Here is an 18,349-nt window from a genome sequence, read left to right on the forward strand (position 1 = left end):
CAATATGGACGGGATGCCTTCAGAACCTGGAGACTGACAGAAGACAATAATCTGCTGTCAGATGACTCTGGGTCACTCACATTGAGGGCACAAATAAGTGAGCTTCTGTGACCCACAAGAAAAGTATGGACAAAAGAACTTTGGTCATTCTTCTTCTATAATCTTGACACCAGTTGTTGCTCCTCCTCAGGCATGGCTGCGAGCTCCCCGGCATGTATAGTGTTAATAAACGGTAGGTGGGATTAGAGAGTGTACACCACGTGACACGTGAGTTGTGTAACGCAACACAGTCAGTTACACAAGATGCCCGGTACTGAGCACAGCGCCCCCTGCAGTCCATGAGAGGAGTGCGCTACTGAGGGGGAGAAGAGTCCGGTCACAGGGGCGCACCCAGTTTGGAAGGAGGAGAGGAGAGAAGAGAAGAGGGGGGTTCCCGTCCGTCACCATGGGGATAGAATAGGCGGGAGGAGGGATATAGCCCTATAGACAGCCCGCGCCCATCACTTAGCCTTGTATAACATTGTTTACAGAAGGATCCATGGAGCCCGCACTCCTCATCACCGGAGCCTCGTTCTGCTCATTCCGCTTGTTGAATAGGCGGCTGGGCACTTTGATTCCCGCTCCCAGCTCCGCTCTCCGGAACCCCTGGAAATGGAGGAACATCTGGACTTCATTGATACACAGCCTGCTCACCGGGATATGGGCGCTGCTCGGGTGAGAATCATGTCACGTGACAACAGGTGTCCCCCCTGAGCACACAACTCCCCTGGTGTCACCGAGCCCAGACATAGAGTCTGTGGTCACGACTTATCCTGACTTCACTATCACGTGTTCCTGACCCAGAGGCAAAACGCGCTGCTTTTCATTCATAAACGGCGTGTCGCGCGTTTTGTCAAATTATTTTCTAAAATTAGTTAGATACTTTTTCTCCATGTTATTAGTTTTTTTTTTATGGCTTTGGTAGCCCATTCACAGGCTGATGTACCTGTAATGTGTGCGTGTAAACGCACTGTACATACACGATCCGCGTTATTTATCGTCCCATCGGTGGTGGTATTGTGTGTAATCATAAACCCGCGTTATTTATCGTCCTATCGGTGGTGGTATTGTGTGTAATCGGAAACCTTTCCTGTGTTTTAGATTCTACCTGCACCCAGAGATGGCGGAGGACCTGATCTCCACACATTCGCGCTTCTCCCATTGGCTGGTCGCTGTGTCTATAGGTGAGCCGCACTTATCTTCCTCCCTTTTCTTTTTTTTTTTTTTTTTTTTTTTTATTCCTTTTTTTTTTTTTTTTTTTTTTTAGTTTTTATAAACTTTCCTTTTTACACCAGTGGTTCTCAAACTCTGTCCTCATGTACCCCCAACAGGCAACTTCCCTCAGATAAATTCGCTCTTATCAAATACCATGTCATTGATATTGATTTAACTCACCTGTGCAAGATAAAGGAAAACCTGCAAACGTGGCCTGTTGGGGGTACTTGAGGACTGAGGTTGAGAATCACTGCTTTACATGACTTCTTTTGTATGCCAAACGCCATAAGCTGGCCATAGAGGGGTTACAATTTTTGGCCATTTCAGGGAGCGGCTGAATTTCGATCCATCTGTGGCGGTTTCCGCACGATAGAAGTTGTTTTAATGATCGGCTGCCATTGAACGGGAATGTTGGAAAATGTTTCTGTAATGCTGCACTGCAGGAGATCCAACTAGCAAAGCCAGATATCGCCTTGTAAAGGTCTGATTCACGGTGGGGAAAATTATTATTGGATCTCCTGCAGATTTTGTAAGTTTGCCCACTTACAAAGAAATGAAGGGTCTATTATTTGTATCATAGGTGTATTTTAAATGATCGAGACAGAATATCAAAACATCAATTGCAGCCTCACTGTGCCTGTGCCTGAGTTTGGTGCCATGTAAGGATGAGCTCCGGCGTGTTCGCATAGAACACGTGCAGAGCCCGCCAGGAAGTGTGCACGGCGCTGTGCTAATCACAGCCAGGGAGACATTGTTCCCGATGCTCGGCTGCGGGGATCGTGAAATGTCTCCCTGGCTGTTATTAGCGCAGCGCCGTACACACTTCCTGGCGGGCTCTGCACGTGTTCTATGCGAACACGCCGGAGCTCATCCTTCGTGCCATGCCATCAAACGCAGTCACTGTGCCCATCAATTGTCGCCACTGTGCCCATCAATTGTCGCCACTGTGCCATGCCATTGTCGCCAGATTGCCCCTCCCCGCCCGGCACTTGCCTTTCTCGGTCAGCCATCCTCCTCCACGATCCCTCGATGTCGCTTCAGCCAATCAGGTTACCGGTAACCAGATCCAGTGAACCTGATTGGCCGAGATGCGTGTCAGTGTTAACCATGGAACGCACACCACGTGCGCCCTCTGGTTAACTATTTGGAAGCCGATTACAGCCGATGGCTCTCATGGACACTTCCACAGCCAACCAGCTGCCGTTATTCAGATGGCCGGTGCTCGCCAGGGGGTCGGCCATCTGAATAGTGGGCCGCAGCGGCAACACATAGATTCATGCAATGCATGAATCTTTGTATTGTTTTTAGTGGCGGTGCAGGAGTGAGAGGGGGCGGCGCTCCTGCGCCCTCTATGGCCACACCGCCACTGTACAAATGTTATTAATTGAGTTGCAGTTCAGTGAGAAAAAAAAGTATTTGATCCCCCTAACAACCAACAATAATAGTGGCTCCCACAGACTGGTTACAGTATGTGGTACACAGATTAGACCTACACAAGGCTGGAATGGGCTACAAGACCATCAGCAAGAAGCTTGGTGAGAAGGAGACAACTGTTAAAGTAATTATTTGCCCTTGGAAGGAATACAAAATAACCATCGATTGCCTTTGGTCTGGAGCTCCATGCAAAGTTTTGCCTCATGGGGGAACAGCAGAGGGGAGACATCCAGGGTCTTTTAGACATTGGATGTGTCACCAAAAAAACCCCCCAGAGTGCAGGGGTCCCCAGCCACTGGGCCACCGCACACTACCAGGCTGTGGCCTCTCTGTAGCCAGGCCATGGGGGCGGGCAGCATGAGAGAGCAGGCAGGTGGACGGGTGGATCAGAGAGGCAGGTGGACGGATGAGAGAAGCAGGCTGGCAAGGAGAGATGACATCATCTCTCTCCACCCACCCCCTCATCACCGCTCTTGTGCCATAACAGCGCAGGGCTCTTCAATGTCGGAGCTGCGCGGGGGGTGGCAGAGAGATCACATTGTCTCACCCCCCCCACCCCACATCACTGCCCTCGCTCAGGAACGACCACTAAATGAACCTGTGCTGCCACCAACGTAGTGACATTCCACATCTGGTGGCACTGCCAGGCAATGTGGCAAGTGTCATTCCACATCTGGTGACAGGCAGCGTGGCAAGTGTCATTCCACATCTGGTGGCACTGGCAGGCGATGTGGCAAGTGTCATTCCACATCTGGTGACAGGCAGCGTGGCAAGTGACAACCTGCATCTGGTGGTATGCGACATGGCAAGTGACAACCTGCTACTGGTGGCAAGTAACAAGCTGCATCTGAACACAGGCGACGCGGCAGGTGACATTCCACATCTGATAGCAGGCAAAGTGACAAGTGACACGCTCAGGGCTCCCACTGATTCCGAATTATGGTGGGTTAAACTATTTATTTTTATATTACAATGTAAAAATAGACATAATGCGCTTCAATTGCATCCAGGCACCATACCAACCATGGTGCCGTGATGATTGAAGCATCAACACCAGTCATTGCCCCAACAAATTGCCCGCAAAAAATTGCTTTTTGCCTACTGGGTGTAATGTAAAGTGGTTCTAATTCTATGCATGCTTAAAAATGAACTAACCCTTTAAAAATAAGGTAAAGCCCATGGCATTTAATGGGTAGTCGTCCTTTATTGCTCTGCTCTGTAGTGAGGGACGATTTCATTGCTTCCATGGATTACTTGGCATGTTATCATTCTCTCTGCACAGCCATAGAAAATTAGCCAGTTTTATTTCTGTCCCATGCCACATATTATGCAAAACCTATTGCAAAAATAGGACATGTCCTAACCTATGAAGGATAACCAGTGTATATTGATATTGGTAGCAGTGAGAAATTTGATTTGAACCCAGCACACAGAGGATAGTTGCAGGATTTTCACATAACTTTTCTGCGTCCTCTTCTCCCTATTTCTTTGAAGGGGTTGTAAAGGCAGAAGTTTTTTTTTTTTTTTTTTTTTTTTATCTTAATGCATTAATGAGGTCCCTCTCTGTCCAGCTATTTTCACGACTGTCTCAGCAGTCCGAGATTCTCCTTCCTAATTGGCTGAGACACAGCAGCAGCGCCATTGGCTCCTGCTGCTGTCAATCAGTCAGCTAGCCAATCAGGGGAGAGGTGGGGCGTTGTTGGGTTAGGGCTCCGTGTCTGAATGGACAAAGGGAGCTGTGATTCGGCTCGGGTGCCCCCATAGCAAGCTGCTTGCTGTGGGGGAACTAAACAGGAGGGGGGCGGCAGGAGAGCCGAAGAGGGGCCCGAGAAGAGGAGGATCCAGGCTGCTCTGTGCAAATCCACTGTACAGAGCAGGTAAGTATAACATGGTTATTTTATAGAAAAATAAAAACGAGCCTTTACAATCACTTTAAAGCCCAACTACAGGAAAAATAAAAAATCAGGCCGTGCAGGGGGGCCACCCACCCTACAAGAGTTAAATGCTTGTTTAACCACTTGCTTACTGGGCACATAAACCCCCTTCGTTCCCAGGCGAAATTTCAGCTTCCGGCACTGCGTCGCTTTAACTGAAATTTGCGCGGTCGTGCGACGTGGCTCCCAAACAAAATTGACGTCCTTTTTTCCCCACAAATAGAGCTTTCTTTTGGTGGTATTTGATCACCTCTGCGGTTTTTATTTTTTGCGCTATAAACAAAAAAAGAGCGACAATTTAAAAAAATATATATATATTTTTTACTTGTTGCTATAATAAATATCCCAATTTTTTTTTAAAAAAAAACTTTTTTTTTTTCTCAGTTAAGGCCGATACCTATTTTTCGACGTATTTTTGTAAAAAAAAAAATCGCAAATTATAGCGCCTACAAAAATAGGGGACAGAATTATGATTTTTTTTTTATTTAATTTTTTACTAGTAATTAGCGGCGATCTGCGATTTTTTTTTTTTTTTTTTTTTTTGGGACTGCGATATTGCGACGGATGTATCGGACACTTTTGACACAAATTTGGGACCATTCACGTTTATACAGCGATCAGTGCTATAAAAATTCACTAATTACTGTATAAATGTGACTGGCAGTGAAGGGGTTAACACTAGGGGGTGAGGAAGGGGTTAAATGTGTATCCTTGGTGTGTTCTAACTGTGTGGGGGGAGGGGGGTGACTGGGGGAGGTGACCGATGCTGTGTCACTATGTACAAGGGACACAGATCGGTCTCCTCTCTTTTGACAGCACGTGGAGCTCTGCACAGAGCTCCACGTCCCTGCTGTGTTCCCGACGATCGCGTGTACCCGGCGGACATCGCGGCCGCCAGGTACATGCATCGGCTTCCCAGCGATGCGCCGGGACAGTGTTTACCCGCTGCGCGCCCCCCAGTTGGCACCTGAGAGCCGCGCTGTTGACGTCTTTTGTCAATAGCGCGGGTCTCAAGTGGTTAAGCTGGACATAGAAGGTACAAATCTCAGCTGGTTCAAACCATGTATGGGCAGGCTGATTGTACCCAAGGCAATCAAACAATCAAATTGGGTCATTAAAATTCAAAAGTTTTATTTTAATAAAAAAAAAAAATATTTGAGAAACCGCAATACCGTGTAAAAAAAATGCTACACCCACCATTTTTTTCAGGGCCTCTGCTTTTAAAAAAAGATATAGAATGTTTGGGGGTATTTTCTAGCAAAAAATACAGATTTTTTACCTGTAAACTGTCAGAAAAAGCCATGGTCTTAAGATATAGGGTAGTGCTTGGTGTCAAACACAAGGCCCGCGGGCCAAATCCGGCCCTCCAGGCCATTTCATGTGGCCCTTGCACCTTTCCTGCAGCTGTGCTCCAGCCCTCCTCTGGTCCTACTCCAGACCCTTACTTTCTGCTTTCAAGCAATGCATTCAGCTTTTTCCCAGTAGCAGCATAAGAAAAAAGGGGGGTGCACTGTGATGCAAGGAAGAGTGGGGGGCTCAACTTCTGATGGTGGGGTGGCTCGTGACATCTTATGTAAAGGGGAAAGGGGAGGGGATGCGCTGGACATCTAATCTTACAGATACAACCGGCCCTTTTGAGGGCAATCATAATGCTAATGCAGCCCACGATGAAATTGAGTTTGACACCCCTGCAGTAAGGTATAGTTGATAAAGTGTTACTAAACTCAATATATTTTTTTTAATTATTCTTAAAATGATCCTTCGGCAATCTTGGATCCTCCCTCCTCCTCCCATAGTAGTACCATAGCCACTGGCTATGGGGAGAGGTAGATCCCGAGCTGTGTCTACAGAGCCGCACTCTATAGACTTACACAGCTGGACTTAGGCCCGCCCCCCACTTCCTATGACAGCAGCAAGAGCCAATAGCTCCTCCTGCTCAAATGCAGTGTAAAGTAAGGGGAGAAAAGATGCATCCCTGCACAGGGGTGATCTATTATGCTTTCTCTTCCCCTTCACACAGGGAAGAGGGGGGGGGGGGGGCACAGGGACAATTAAAACGTGTATATTAAGGTATAAAATGTTGTAAGGTTTAGTAGCATCTTCATTTTTAAGCCGTATTCTGTACAATGCTCCTGTCACTTGCTTTTTACAACATACAATATTTATACTAAACATTTAAATGAAAAATATTAATATCGAATACTATTGTTTTTCAATAGTAGTCTTTTAGTATCCTCATTGACTGTCTGTTCTTCCTAGTGACATCTCCTTCACGAGATTCACATTTCTTCAAAGGGTCCTTTGTTTAAAGTCAAATGACTATTCTTCCTTTTTTTTTTTTTTTTTTCTTTTTTCTAAACTTTTGAATATCTTCTCATTACAAATTGCTGTTAACAGTACAAAATGGTTTTCTGGCTAAATAAAATTTCATAAATGACTTGGATGCTTGTTGGAGCAACTGGTGACCCTGAAACTTGGTGTGTGGAATAAAAAGTAGTGTGCTTATATTCTTGAACGGCAGCAATATTCTTTATTTCAGGTAATTTTTATATAGTGCCAACAACTTACGTAACTCTTTACATATATATTGTACGTTCACATCAGTCCCTGCTCTTAAGGAGCTTACAATATTAGGTCCCCTAACTCGCATTCATACATACTTGTACTAGGGCCAATTTAGACAGGAGCCAATAACTTATTGGCATGTCTGGAGTGTAGGAGGAAATCTACACAATCACAGGGAGAACATGCAAACTCCAGGCTGGTAGTGCCATGGCTGGGATTCAAATTGATGATCCTAGTGCTGCTAGGCGGAAGTGCTAACCACTCGGCCATTGTGCATAAGCTTATGAAGGATGTACCGTATTTATCGCATTTTTTTCCCCTTAAAATAAGGGGAAATCGTGGGTGCGCGATATACGCCGATACCCACTTCCCGCGCTCAATTTGAATGCCTGCGCCGACATATACCGAATGCAGTACACTCGGCTACATTCGGCCAGGCTCGGCTTCGCTCGTGCTCACGCATAAACGTCACAGAGCGTGAGCCTGGCCGAATGTAGCCGAGTGTACTGCACTCGGTATATGTCGGCGCAGGCATTCAAACTGAGCGCGGGAAGCGGCGATTCAACGAGGGAGAAGCCGGGAGGACACCACCGAAGCCGGACCTGACGAGGCCGCCGCGCAAGACGCCAAAACTGTAAGTACTACCTTTTTTTTTTTTTTTCAGGATTTGCGGGTCCACATTAGGGGTTTTGCGCTATACGCCGGAGCGCGCAATACCCCGTTAAATACGGTAATTCACTCCAGATGTGTTTGGTACATTTTCAACACAATGTGCCAATAACAAGAACCTGTAAAATGTAAGGTATGCGAGTGGGAGCAGTTCACACTGGTGCATTTATTTATTTATTACGAGGCATTTTACGGTAATGTGGGTCAGTGAAAAGAAAACAGCAGGCCAGCACAAGTTTGGCACCTCTGTCTTGCTGTAGATCTTTCAATGTTCCAAGGAGTAAAGAGGACGTGTGTCTGGCTGTGTAAGGTGCACAGGTTGTGAGTGAGTAACTTGTATACCTCTAACAAATGCAAACTGAATCGCCTCAAGGCGCTTTTGTCCAACTTATCCAAGCTCCTTCAGAAGTGATGAGTCTTAAGTTTATTTATTTTTTCTGAAGGCCTGATAGTTTTCTTCCATGCAGGTGTTCGTAGGTAGAGCGTTCCATAGCTGTGGTCCTTGGACTGCGAATCTTCGTTCTCCTTTAGATTTGTAGCGGGACTTGGGGATGTGGAGGAGATTTTGATTCGTTAATCAGAGTGCCTGATTGGGGGTGTAATGTTTTATTTTCTCGCATAAGCATTGAGGCTCGTTTCTTTGTGGGTGAGGCAGAGGGTCTTGAATGTAACCCAATCCTTTCCTCAAGGCTGGGATGATTGTTTCCCAGTTTTTTTTTTCCTGTTATCAGTCTTGCTGCTGTGTTCTAGACGACTTGTAAAAGAGGAATCTGGTATTTGTGTAGTCCTAGGCAGAGGAAGTTTGCGTAGTCTAGTTGGAAATTGATGATTGTTCCAACTACTACTGCTGTGTCCTCTTCCGGGATGAATGGGATGAGTCTACGCAGCAAGCGAAGAAGATGACCCTATTTGGGCGTCCATAGTCATGTCTGAGTCAAAGATGACTCCGAGGGTTTTGACTTTGGTGCTTGGGGTGATGGTTTGTCCCAGAATGGTGTGAATGGATGCTTATGTGATGCACATGTTGTGGTGTGAATGGATGCCCATGGCAGAAATGAAAATGGGATGTCTTCTATATCCGTTTTTTTTTTTTATCAAAATCACACAACAATGTCAAATGAATCCAGTACGGTGCAGCTAAGCCCAGCTCTAAGTTGTAATTGCGCAATTTTACAAGAACCACAATTGGTGTCATTACTAGACTATCATGATCTCCATGCATAGTCAGGGCAATGCTATATTCAATAGATAGCACACCTCTAGTTTCACTAATACAATACTATGTGGATAGACATGATGCTAAAATAACATGCACATAAGGAGAAAGCTATTCGGTGACTCGCTCTGTTTTTTAGATACCCTGCGCACTTTTTGTCTGTATATTAAAACCAGTCAGCTAACGGATGCTGGTGTCCCTGCACTTTTATCCGTGGTGCCAACCCCAGCTTCTAAATGCCTGCTGCTGAAATCTGCCAACCTCAAAGCAAGCAACATCCAATCGCAATATTGCACAGTAATACGTTACTTCATACGGTTAGAGCATCATCTTTTATTAAGATCTAAACAGACGTGTCTTACCCACGTTACATCATGCAGCATCCTTAAAAGGAGCTTATCAGAGGTGCTTGTTGCTTAAAGTCTGGGATTGTCATACTTATCCTTGCTTTAACCACTTCCAGACCTGCGCACGACGATGTACGTCCTATTTTTAAAGACGGATATCTCGGTAACGGCAGCAGCTGCTGTCACAACCGAGGTATCCATCTTTAGTGTGCGCGGTCTGGAATCCGATAATGGCGGTCTCCGCGGCGGATTCACCGCGAGATCGCCGTTATCGGTGGGGCCCCCCCCCCTCCCGCCGCTCTCCCGCGCCCTCCGCCACTTACCGGAGCCGTCGGTAGCGGCGGAGGGGATCGGATGCTGTCGGCTGGTGAGCGGGGACGAGACTGAAGGAAAAATCTCCTTCGCCCGTCCCCATAGCTCGGCTGGGCGGAAGTGACGTCAAAACGTCAGTCCCGCCCAGCCTCTTAAAGAGACAAATTTTTTTTTTGGTCATTTGAAAAAATGACATTTTTTATTTTTTTTCTATTTTTTGCATTTAAGCCCAAATATGAGATCTGAGGTCTTTTTGACCCCAGATCTCATATTTAAGAGGACCTGTCATGCTTTTTTCTATTACAAGGGATGTTTACATTCCTTGTAATAGGAATAAAAGTGATAATTTTTTTTTTTTTTTTTTCAGTGTTAAAAATTCTAAAATAAATAAAAATAAATGCGAAAAGCAAAAAAAATTTTTTTTAAAGCGCCCCGTCCCGACGAGCTCGCGCGTAGAAGCGAACGCATACGCGAGTAGCGCCGACATATGAAAACGGTATTCAAACCACACAAGTGAGGTATCGCCGCGATCGTTAGAGCGAGAGCAATAATTTTAGCCTTAGGCCTACTCTGTAACTCAAAAAATGCAACCTGTAGAATTTTTTAAACGTCGCCTATCAAGATTTTTAAGGGTAAAAGTTTGACGCCATGCCACGAGCGGGCGCAATTTTTAAGCGTGACATGTTGGGCATCATTTTACTCGGCGTAACATTATCTTTCAAAATATATAAAACAATTGGGCCAAATTTATTGTTGTCTTATTTTTTAATTCAAAAAAGTGAATTTTTTCCAAAAAAAGTGCGCTTGTAAGACCGCTGCGCAAATACGGTGTGACAAAAAGTATTGGAATGACCACTATTTTATTCTCTAGGGTGTTAGAAAAAAAAATATATAATGTTTGGGGGTTTTAAGTAATTTTCTAGCAGAAAAAAATGTTTTAGTCTTGCAAACACCGAATCTGAAAAACACCTAAGGTCTGGAAGTGGTTAATGCTTGGAGTGGAATTAAACCTTACTGGAAACGAAACAAATTTGAGAAGTATGCACAGCATATTATCACGTTAGGTTAGACTTTCCTACCATCCAATCTCCTTCTGCAGTGCAGTGTCAATTTTCCTGTTGGTCACACACCTCCATCTTTTTTCCCAGTCTTGCTTCAAAGTTCTGACTCTTGAGCCACTTGATTGGCCTGGCCGTGATGATGTCACGGGAGTCCCATTGTTTCAGCACAGAGCTGTACTGTAAATGTAAACTTAACTGCACGTGTGCTGCTCAGTGTACGCTGACAGGAAGAGAGAAGCAGCAATGACAGAAGAGAAATTCTTGCCTGACAGATATTTTTGCAGAAAAGAAAACTTACTTTTTATTTTTCCCTAAGGAACCTGGCAAGGTCAGCTCAGAGGTGCAAACAAGCTCTGCAGCATTCAGGCTCTACCTGCATATGGGCTTACTGTTTATAAGCTGCAGGGCTTGATGATGAACTACGAGGCAGCTGATCAGCGACCTTGCAGTCCATTGAGAAGTACAAGCTGTCAGCCGCAATGGCTTATGGTAGTTGTAGTTCGTACATTCACAGGAAACTGTATAAATGATACAGCCGTGTGGATGTTCTTTGCAAATGGTGACAGCAGGTCTTGGGAGATGATTTCTCTCCTCTCGCTGTGACAAGGAGGTGGTTAGCGGCTGCAGCTGCTGGAATATATTACATGTTTCATTCTAAATACTGTTGGAATATGTTCCAAAAGGTGAACTCCTCTTTTAATGTCTGGTAAAACTGCTACAGGCAGCGAGGGTAAAGTTTTTTTCGAATGGAGCCCCAAAAACCAACATGGAATTCTAATCTTTTCCCCATGGTATCTAAAAGTAGAAAAAAAAAATTGTACATACATACATACATACATACATACATACATACATACATACATACATACATACATACATACATACATACATACATACATACATACATACATACATACATACATTCATACATACATTTTAAGGAACTATCAGATCTAACAGTGGAATGCACATGCTTGTTCGGAATCAGTTGGCAAGTAAGAAAATAATGACATTTGGACAGTGTGGATTTCTTAGCAAGTGCAGGTTCCTGTCCCTAGCTAGTCAGTGAGGCTCAATTCCATGACATATACTGCAGTATATGAGATCGAACACTGACACCAGTGTATGCTGAAGCTATCTCAATCTATTGCATGATTGAAATTAATATTTATAATAGAAAAGATGCAAGTTATGCAGTCTTTGGTCAGATGTTGGTGACGGCTATTGATCATTTTAGGAGACTTCTAGACTTTCCACTATTTGGGAATATTTAACTTTTATGATTCAATGTTCCAAGACTTTGCACTGACCCTTTTATGGACATGGGTTGTAACACTCGGGTGTCTGAATTGCATGTGTGCATTAAACATAAGGAAAAAGAGTTTACTCTTAAAGGAGCCATCCTATAACTATAATTCTAAAATCACGAGTAAATATTTTAAAGGTTTATCTTGTCACCATATCTCCACCTCTTTATCATTATACTGATGACCCTAACTTCCTATATCAGTTGTCCCAAGTCAAAAACACATAACTCGTTATGTGTGTCCCTTCTCTCAGGAAGCCTCTGGTGTAAGAATTCCCCCCCTCTCTGTAGGCAGGCTGGGGTGTGTAGTCTCTGCCCCCAGGGATTGCTATGGGGCCATTGGTGATGAGGACATAAGGGAGCAGGGGAGGGAGCATAACGGGTGGCTGGATCTCTGCGAGCGTCACTCGCTACACCTTTGAAAAGGAGAGGGAGGGGGGAGAAATCCCCTGCAGGAGCTGATAGACTCTGTCTTCCTCAGAGCCTGCAAGTTCACATTCCTGTAATGGCCGGCATGAGGTGCGGGGCCCTGGATGGCAGGACGGCACCTGCTACATAAGTGTACAGTTTATAGTAAACGCAGTTCTAGTTTGAATGCCCAATAGGAGTCCTAAATCAAATGCCCTCCTTTTCTTCTCAACTGGATCTATGCTTAAAGTTGAACAAAATGCTGAAAATAATGGTAAGCTTATTTTTTCTAAAGATTGCTAAAGTGTGCAAAGGCAAACCTTAAGTTACTTTCTTATTTGTTTCCCTTAGTACTTTACGAGTAACCCTGTGCATTTTTGTTCCAGGATATTTTATCCATGATTTTGTGGATATGCTGCAGAACCAAAAGATGCACCAGTCATGGGAGCTGCTATTCCATCACACTGTTGTAAGTAAGCCAGAAAACATTTTTTATTTTTGTTTTCAAGGTATTTTATTCACAAAAAACAAAACCTAGAAACAATCTTTCAGGGCATGTCCAGAGAGAAATCAAGGTAGCGTTAACAAGAAAGTAAAGGTACATTTCTATAACTGATTAGATGTGACGGCAGGTTTTCACAAATATCAGACTTCATAGATCAAGTACAAGGAAAACAGGGCAGTTTATTAGACCAAGAGAAAGACTAAGACCATATATTGCCAAATTTTTCGCATGGTATTGCAAAGATAAGCATCTCTCTCAAAGGCAATGCTTGTATTCACTTTATGTATCCACTTGTTCACGAACATGAGTGTTGAGGAGACTCATTTCTTTTCAATTCTTTTTAATAGTTTTCGATAAAGAAAAACTTACAATACTAGCATTACAAAGTATAATGGAGAAAATTGATATAACACAGCAGAGCTTGACAAATCCCGGGCGCCAGGTCGCCATGGCAACTAGAAATAGTGTCCTGGTGCGTGGGCTGTGGGGTCTTGGCTGGGAAGGTGGACATGGCCCGGGCCTCTTAGGGCTTCCAGACACAGAGTACTGCCCATCACTGTCATCATTTTGGAACGCGATTAGCGGGGATGGAGCAGTAAGAGAGCAGTACGACAGCCACTGACATGGCTGGAGGAGCAAGCGACCATCAGAGTGCAGTCCAACTGGGTATCCCTGACGGCTCATCATCTCCGCTGCTGTCACTCTCACCCAGAGTATTACTGGAGCAGGCCCGGCTGAGGGAGGGGGCAACTGGGCTCAGGGACATGGGGGCTCGGGAGTCGGTGGTTTCCTGGCACCCAGAGGAGCGCCCTGCTCCTCTGGGTGGAAGAGGTGCTGAGCCAGGAGCAGTTCATTAAAATGCTGGAGAACCAGGCTGGAAGGAGTGCAAGGAGGTAATTAGGACTGGGTAAAAAAATTTTTTTTTTTAGATATTATTTTTTTTTTTTACATAGGACCGGCACTCCGCGGACTAGGCCGAAGCCGTGGCCTCGCCTAAAAAATCCTGCCCGCGATCCTGGGAAAAGATCGCGGCGCACTGTGGGCAGGAAGTTTTAGACGAGGCTGCGGCTTCAGCCTAGTTCGCAGAGCGCACGCAGCCCTCTGCATAAATTGTCCAATACTGGAGAAATACCTGAAATGTGTCACTGCCCGCCCCTATGTGCAGCCTTCTTAACAAGGGCAATATATGACGCAGACGTTGAATCTGACAGATCCCCGAGCGGGCTCATTGTAGAGCAGGGGTCTCAAAGTACCGGCCTGCGGGCCGCAACCGGTTTTAAATGGCCCGCAGGCAGTGCGGGGGGTGCTGCGGAAGTGTAGATGCAGTGTAGTGCAGGAAGTGTCTATCATAAGTTCACTTGTCTCTCATGTCACGCTTGCGCTGCTACTCCCCGGCCGCCCCCCCCTCTCTTCTCGTCCATCCCCAGTTGCTTGTGACATCATCTGAGATGGACAAGAAGAGAGGGGGGAGGGGCCGCCGGGGAGTAGCAGCGTGACACGAGAGACAAGTGAACTTATGACAGAAGCTTCCTGCGCTACTCTGCCTTTGAAGAAAACCGGTAAATGCTGACCTGTGCCCTGATGTGCTCTCATGTGCCCTGATGTGCTCTCATGTGCCCTGATGTGCTCCTATGTGCTCTCATGTGCCCTGATTGTGTCCTGATGTGCCCTCATGTGCCCTGATTGTGTCCTGATGTGCTCTCATGTGCCCTGATTGTGCCCCATGTTCCCTCATGTGCCCCATGTACCCTCATGTGCCTCATGTACCCTGATGTGCTGGGCTCTGTACATCAGGGTACCCTGTGCCCTGTACCCTGATGTGCCATGTCCTGATGTGCTGTGCCCTGATGTGCCCTGATTGTGCTCCCATGTGCCCTGATTGTGCTCCCATGTGCCCTGATTGTGCTCCCATGTGCCCTGGTGTGCTTGTATGTGCCCCATGTTCCCTGATATGCCCCATGTGCCCTGATGTGCTCGGATTGTGCCCCATGTGCCCTGATGTGGCCCATGTACCCTGATGTGCCATGGGGCACATGAGAGCACATCAGGGCACAATCAGGGAACATGGGGCACACCAGGGAACATGGGGCACGGCACATCAGGGTACAGGATATGGCACATCAGGGCACAGCACATCTGGACAGAGCACATGGCACATCAGGGTACAAAGCCCAGCACATCAGGGAACATGGCACATCAGGGTACAGGACACATGAAACAGCACATCTGGGTACAAAGCCCAGCACATTAGGGTACATGGGGTACCCTGATGTGCTGGGCTTTGTACCCTGATGTGCTGTTCATGTTCCCTGTCCTGTACCCTGATGTGCCATGTGCAATGTCCTGATGTGATGTGCTCTCATGTGCCCCATATGCCCTGGTGTGCTCGTATGTGCCCTGATATGCCCCATGTGCCCTGGTGTGCTCGTGTGTGCCCTGATTGTGCCCTGATGTGCTCTGATTGTGGCCCATGTACCCTGATGTGCCATGTGCCCTGTCCTGATGTCCTGTGCCATGTCCTGTGCCCTGATGTGCCATGTCCTGTGCCCTGATGTGCCATGTCCTGTGCCCTGATGTGCCATGTCCTGTGCCCTGATGTGCCATGTCCTGTACCCTGATGTGCCATGTGCTGTACCCTGATGGTGAGTGGTCAGTGTGTAGTGGTCAGTGTGCAGTGTAGTGGTCAGTGTGCAGTGTAGTGGTCAGGGTTAATAATGCGTCCGCTCACACCAGTGCTGGGGGGTTAATAATTTGTTCGCTGACACCAGTACTGTTTTTAAAGTTGGAATGTTTGCATGCGCCCCCCCATGGGATATGTCTTGTGGCCCTCAGGTAATTTGAGTTTGAGACCCTTGTTGTAGAGTAAGGCTGCTTTCACACTGGGGCGCCTTGCAGACACTATTGCGCTAAAAATAGCGCCTGCAAAGCGCCCTGAAACAGCCGCTGCTGTCTCTCCAGTGTGAAAGGCCCGAAGGCTTTCACACTGGAGCAGTGCGCTGGCAGGACGGTAAAAAAAGTCCTGCCAGACGCATCCGATCGATCCTAAAGCACCCCTGCCCATTGAAATCGATGGGTCAGCGCGGCCGTGGCACTTTGCGGGCGGTTTTAACCCTTTTTTGGCTGCTAGCGGGTGTTAAAAGCGCCCCGCTAGCGGCTGAAAATTGCGCAAAAAATACGGTAAACTTTACTACCAACGCCCCAGTGTGAAAGTACCCGAATACAAAAAAAAAACAACTGGCTCCTAACTTTTTTAGCTGGCTCCTAGATTCAAACAAATTTTGTCAAACCCTGTAACACAGTAATAAATGACATACCTGAGTGTCTCTATCAGTTGTAGGGACCGCGCATCCTACTTCACAATGTGGATGCCACGGACCCCTGAAGTGGTTATGTACAGGTGGGTTATATATTTTATCAGAAGAAAGTAAACTTATTACTCGTCTATTGTAGGCAAGCCACTATATAATGAATGATGAAGAAGGTATAAGGAAAGTAAAAACAAATACAACTGTACCAAAACAAGAGGATTGATCATATATTGGTTGTAAGGCATCCATTTATAAGGTCAAGCATCATTTGGGAACCTAGAGGTCCATGGTGACCAATATGCATTAAAGACCTTTTAAGGTGTTAGATTGAATAGCAAAGTGTCTTTCATAATAATGTTGTGTTTTAACCCTTTGTACAAAGTCATCGGTGTTGGGGGGCTAAGGTAGTTTTCCATTTAGCTGTAATTGTTAGACGCCCCGCAATAAGAATGAGTTATTATGCTCATAAGTTGGGTTGGTACTTTCTTTATGGTGAGGTTAAGAAGGGCTAATTGGGGATTCGGTTTAATGATAAAGCCAGTTATGGAGGAAATTAAATTTTAAAGACTGCGTACCAAAAGTGTGAATATTTTTACACTCCCATAATATGTGAATAATGCTTCCCTTTGCGCCACATTGTCTCCAACAGGAGTTGGGTCCTGAAGGGAAGATCAAAGACATTCTTACTGGGGTGAGATAAGATCTGTGAAGCATTAGGTCCCAGTGATTAGTACAATGGGAATACCGGTAGCAAGTTTGAATCTCATCACTCCATTCTGTATGTGAATGTGTTGTGCCCAGTTCCTTTTCCCAATTAGTCATGTTGGAAGTTTTGGTAAAGTTGTACTTGTTTTGTAGGAGGGCATAGAACCAAGACAACTCTTTTTAGGCTTGTCGTAATTGGTCATGGGGTATTGATATATGTCTTTGTATTTAATAGAATGTTGCTGAGTGGGTAGCATGGAAATGCTGTAGTTGGATCAGGGCATATGTATGTGACACCAGCTGTTTAGAGAGTAATTATTTTATATGCGAGTATGTCTTCCTGTAACCAGGGGTGAATCCTAAGATTTGGGATTAAGTATTCATATATTTGGAGATGTGTGACTTCTTGACGTATTTTAGTAGTAGGGTCAATGTTAGTATGTATTTTTACCCATGCAGAAAGGGTCGCTGCTCTTGAAGGGAAAATGGGGGCAATTTAATGGTATATTTGTTAGTTTAACTAAAAGTAGGGAGGGTAGGTCTCTATTGTTTAGAATGGACTTTTCGATTCCAACGGCTGGTACACACGATAAGAGAATCAGACGAAAAGTACTGTTTTTTTTTTTTTTTTTTTTTTTTTTTTTGTTTTTTGAGTCAACGTCTGATAATCTGATTGTTGGTACACTGCTTTTGAGAGCAGATCATGAAAGCTCATGAGAAAATATCTAAAGGCACAGGCATGAAAATGTTTCTCTTACTATTTGTACAGAAAAAAAATCATGTGACTAAGACCACGCATGCTTGGAAATTAAAGAATATAATACAATACATCACTTCAAAATTAGTATTTTGTCCCTTTTTTATTTTTTATTTTTCTGAGAGAGAGAGATATCATCTCTATCTATATAAAAAAGAAATGGCGTTGTAATAAGAATAACACTAATGACTGTACTATAGCCTTCTATGTGGTATAATAGTACATTTTTCTATACTGCATATTACCATCAACTTTTTCAGAGAAAAACTAAGTCAGGATGAATTAGAAAAGGAGAAAGAACGGGGGGAGGAAGAAAAATGCTATAGTAGAGTAGCACCCAGCAGAGAGGACCACTATAAGTCTGCTATTAAAGAAAAATGAAAATAAAAAAAATTCAGTGATTCGCTAACTATTCTGGCTCGACCAAATATGGCTAGCATAAGTAAGGAGGAGACAGTGACTAGCTATCTTTTATAGGATTGGAATAAGGGAGATTGAAGAAACGCCACCAAGGGGTCCACTTGAATTTGTTTTTGTTTGCTGTAGAAATTAAGGCCTCCATTCGCAT

General features: G+C 45.1%; 1 protein-coding gene across 1 annotated transcript in view; it reads left to right on the forward strand.

Moving 5' to 3' along the window:
* Nucleotides 1-281: 281 nt before the first annotated feature.
* TLCD2 (TLC domain containing 2) overlaps nt 282-18,349 on the forward strand; it is a 49,450-nt gene continuing 31,382 nt past the window's right edge. The window contains exons 1-3 of the mRNA XM_040338382.1: nt 282-714; nt 1,141-1,223; nt 12,893-12,975. Of these exons, the coding sequence (XP_040194316.1) occupies nt 539-714; nt 1,141-1,223; nt 12,893-12,975 (342 nt within the window). The 5' untranslated portion in view covers nt 282-538. The remainder of the gene's footprint in view (nt 715-1,140; nt 1,224-12,892; nt 12,976-18,349) is intronic.

Source organism: Rana temporaria, chromosome 2, assembly GCF_905171775.1.
Source record: "Rana temporaria chromosome 2, aRanTem1.1, whole genome shotgun sequence".
Taxonomy (NCBI): Eukaryota; Metazoa; Chordata; class Amphibia; order Anura; family Ranidae; genus Rana; species Rana temporaria.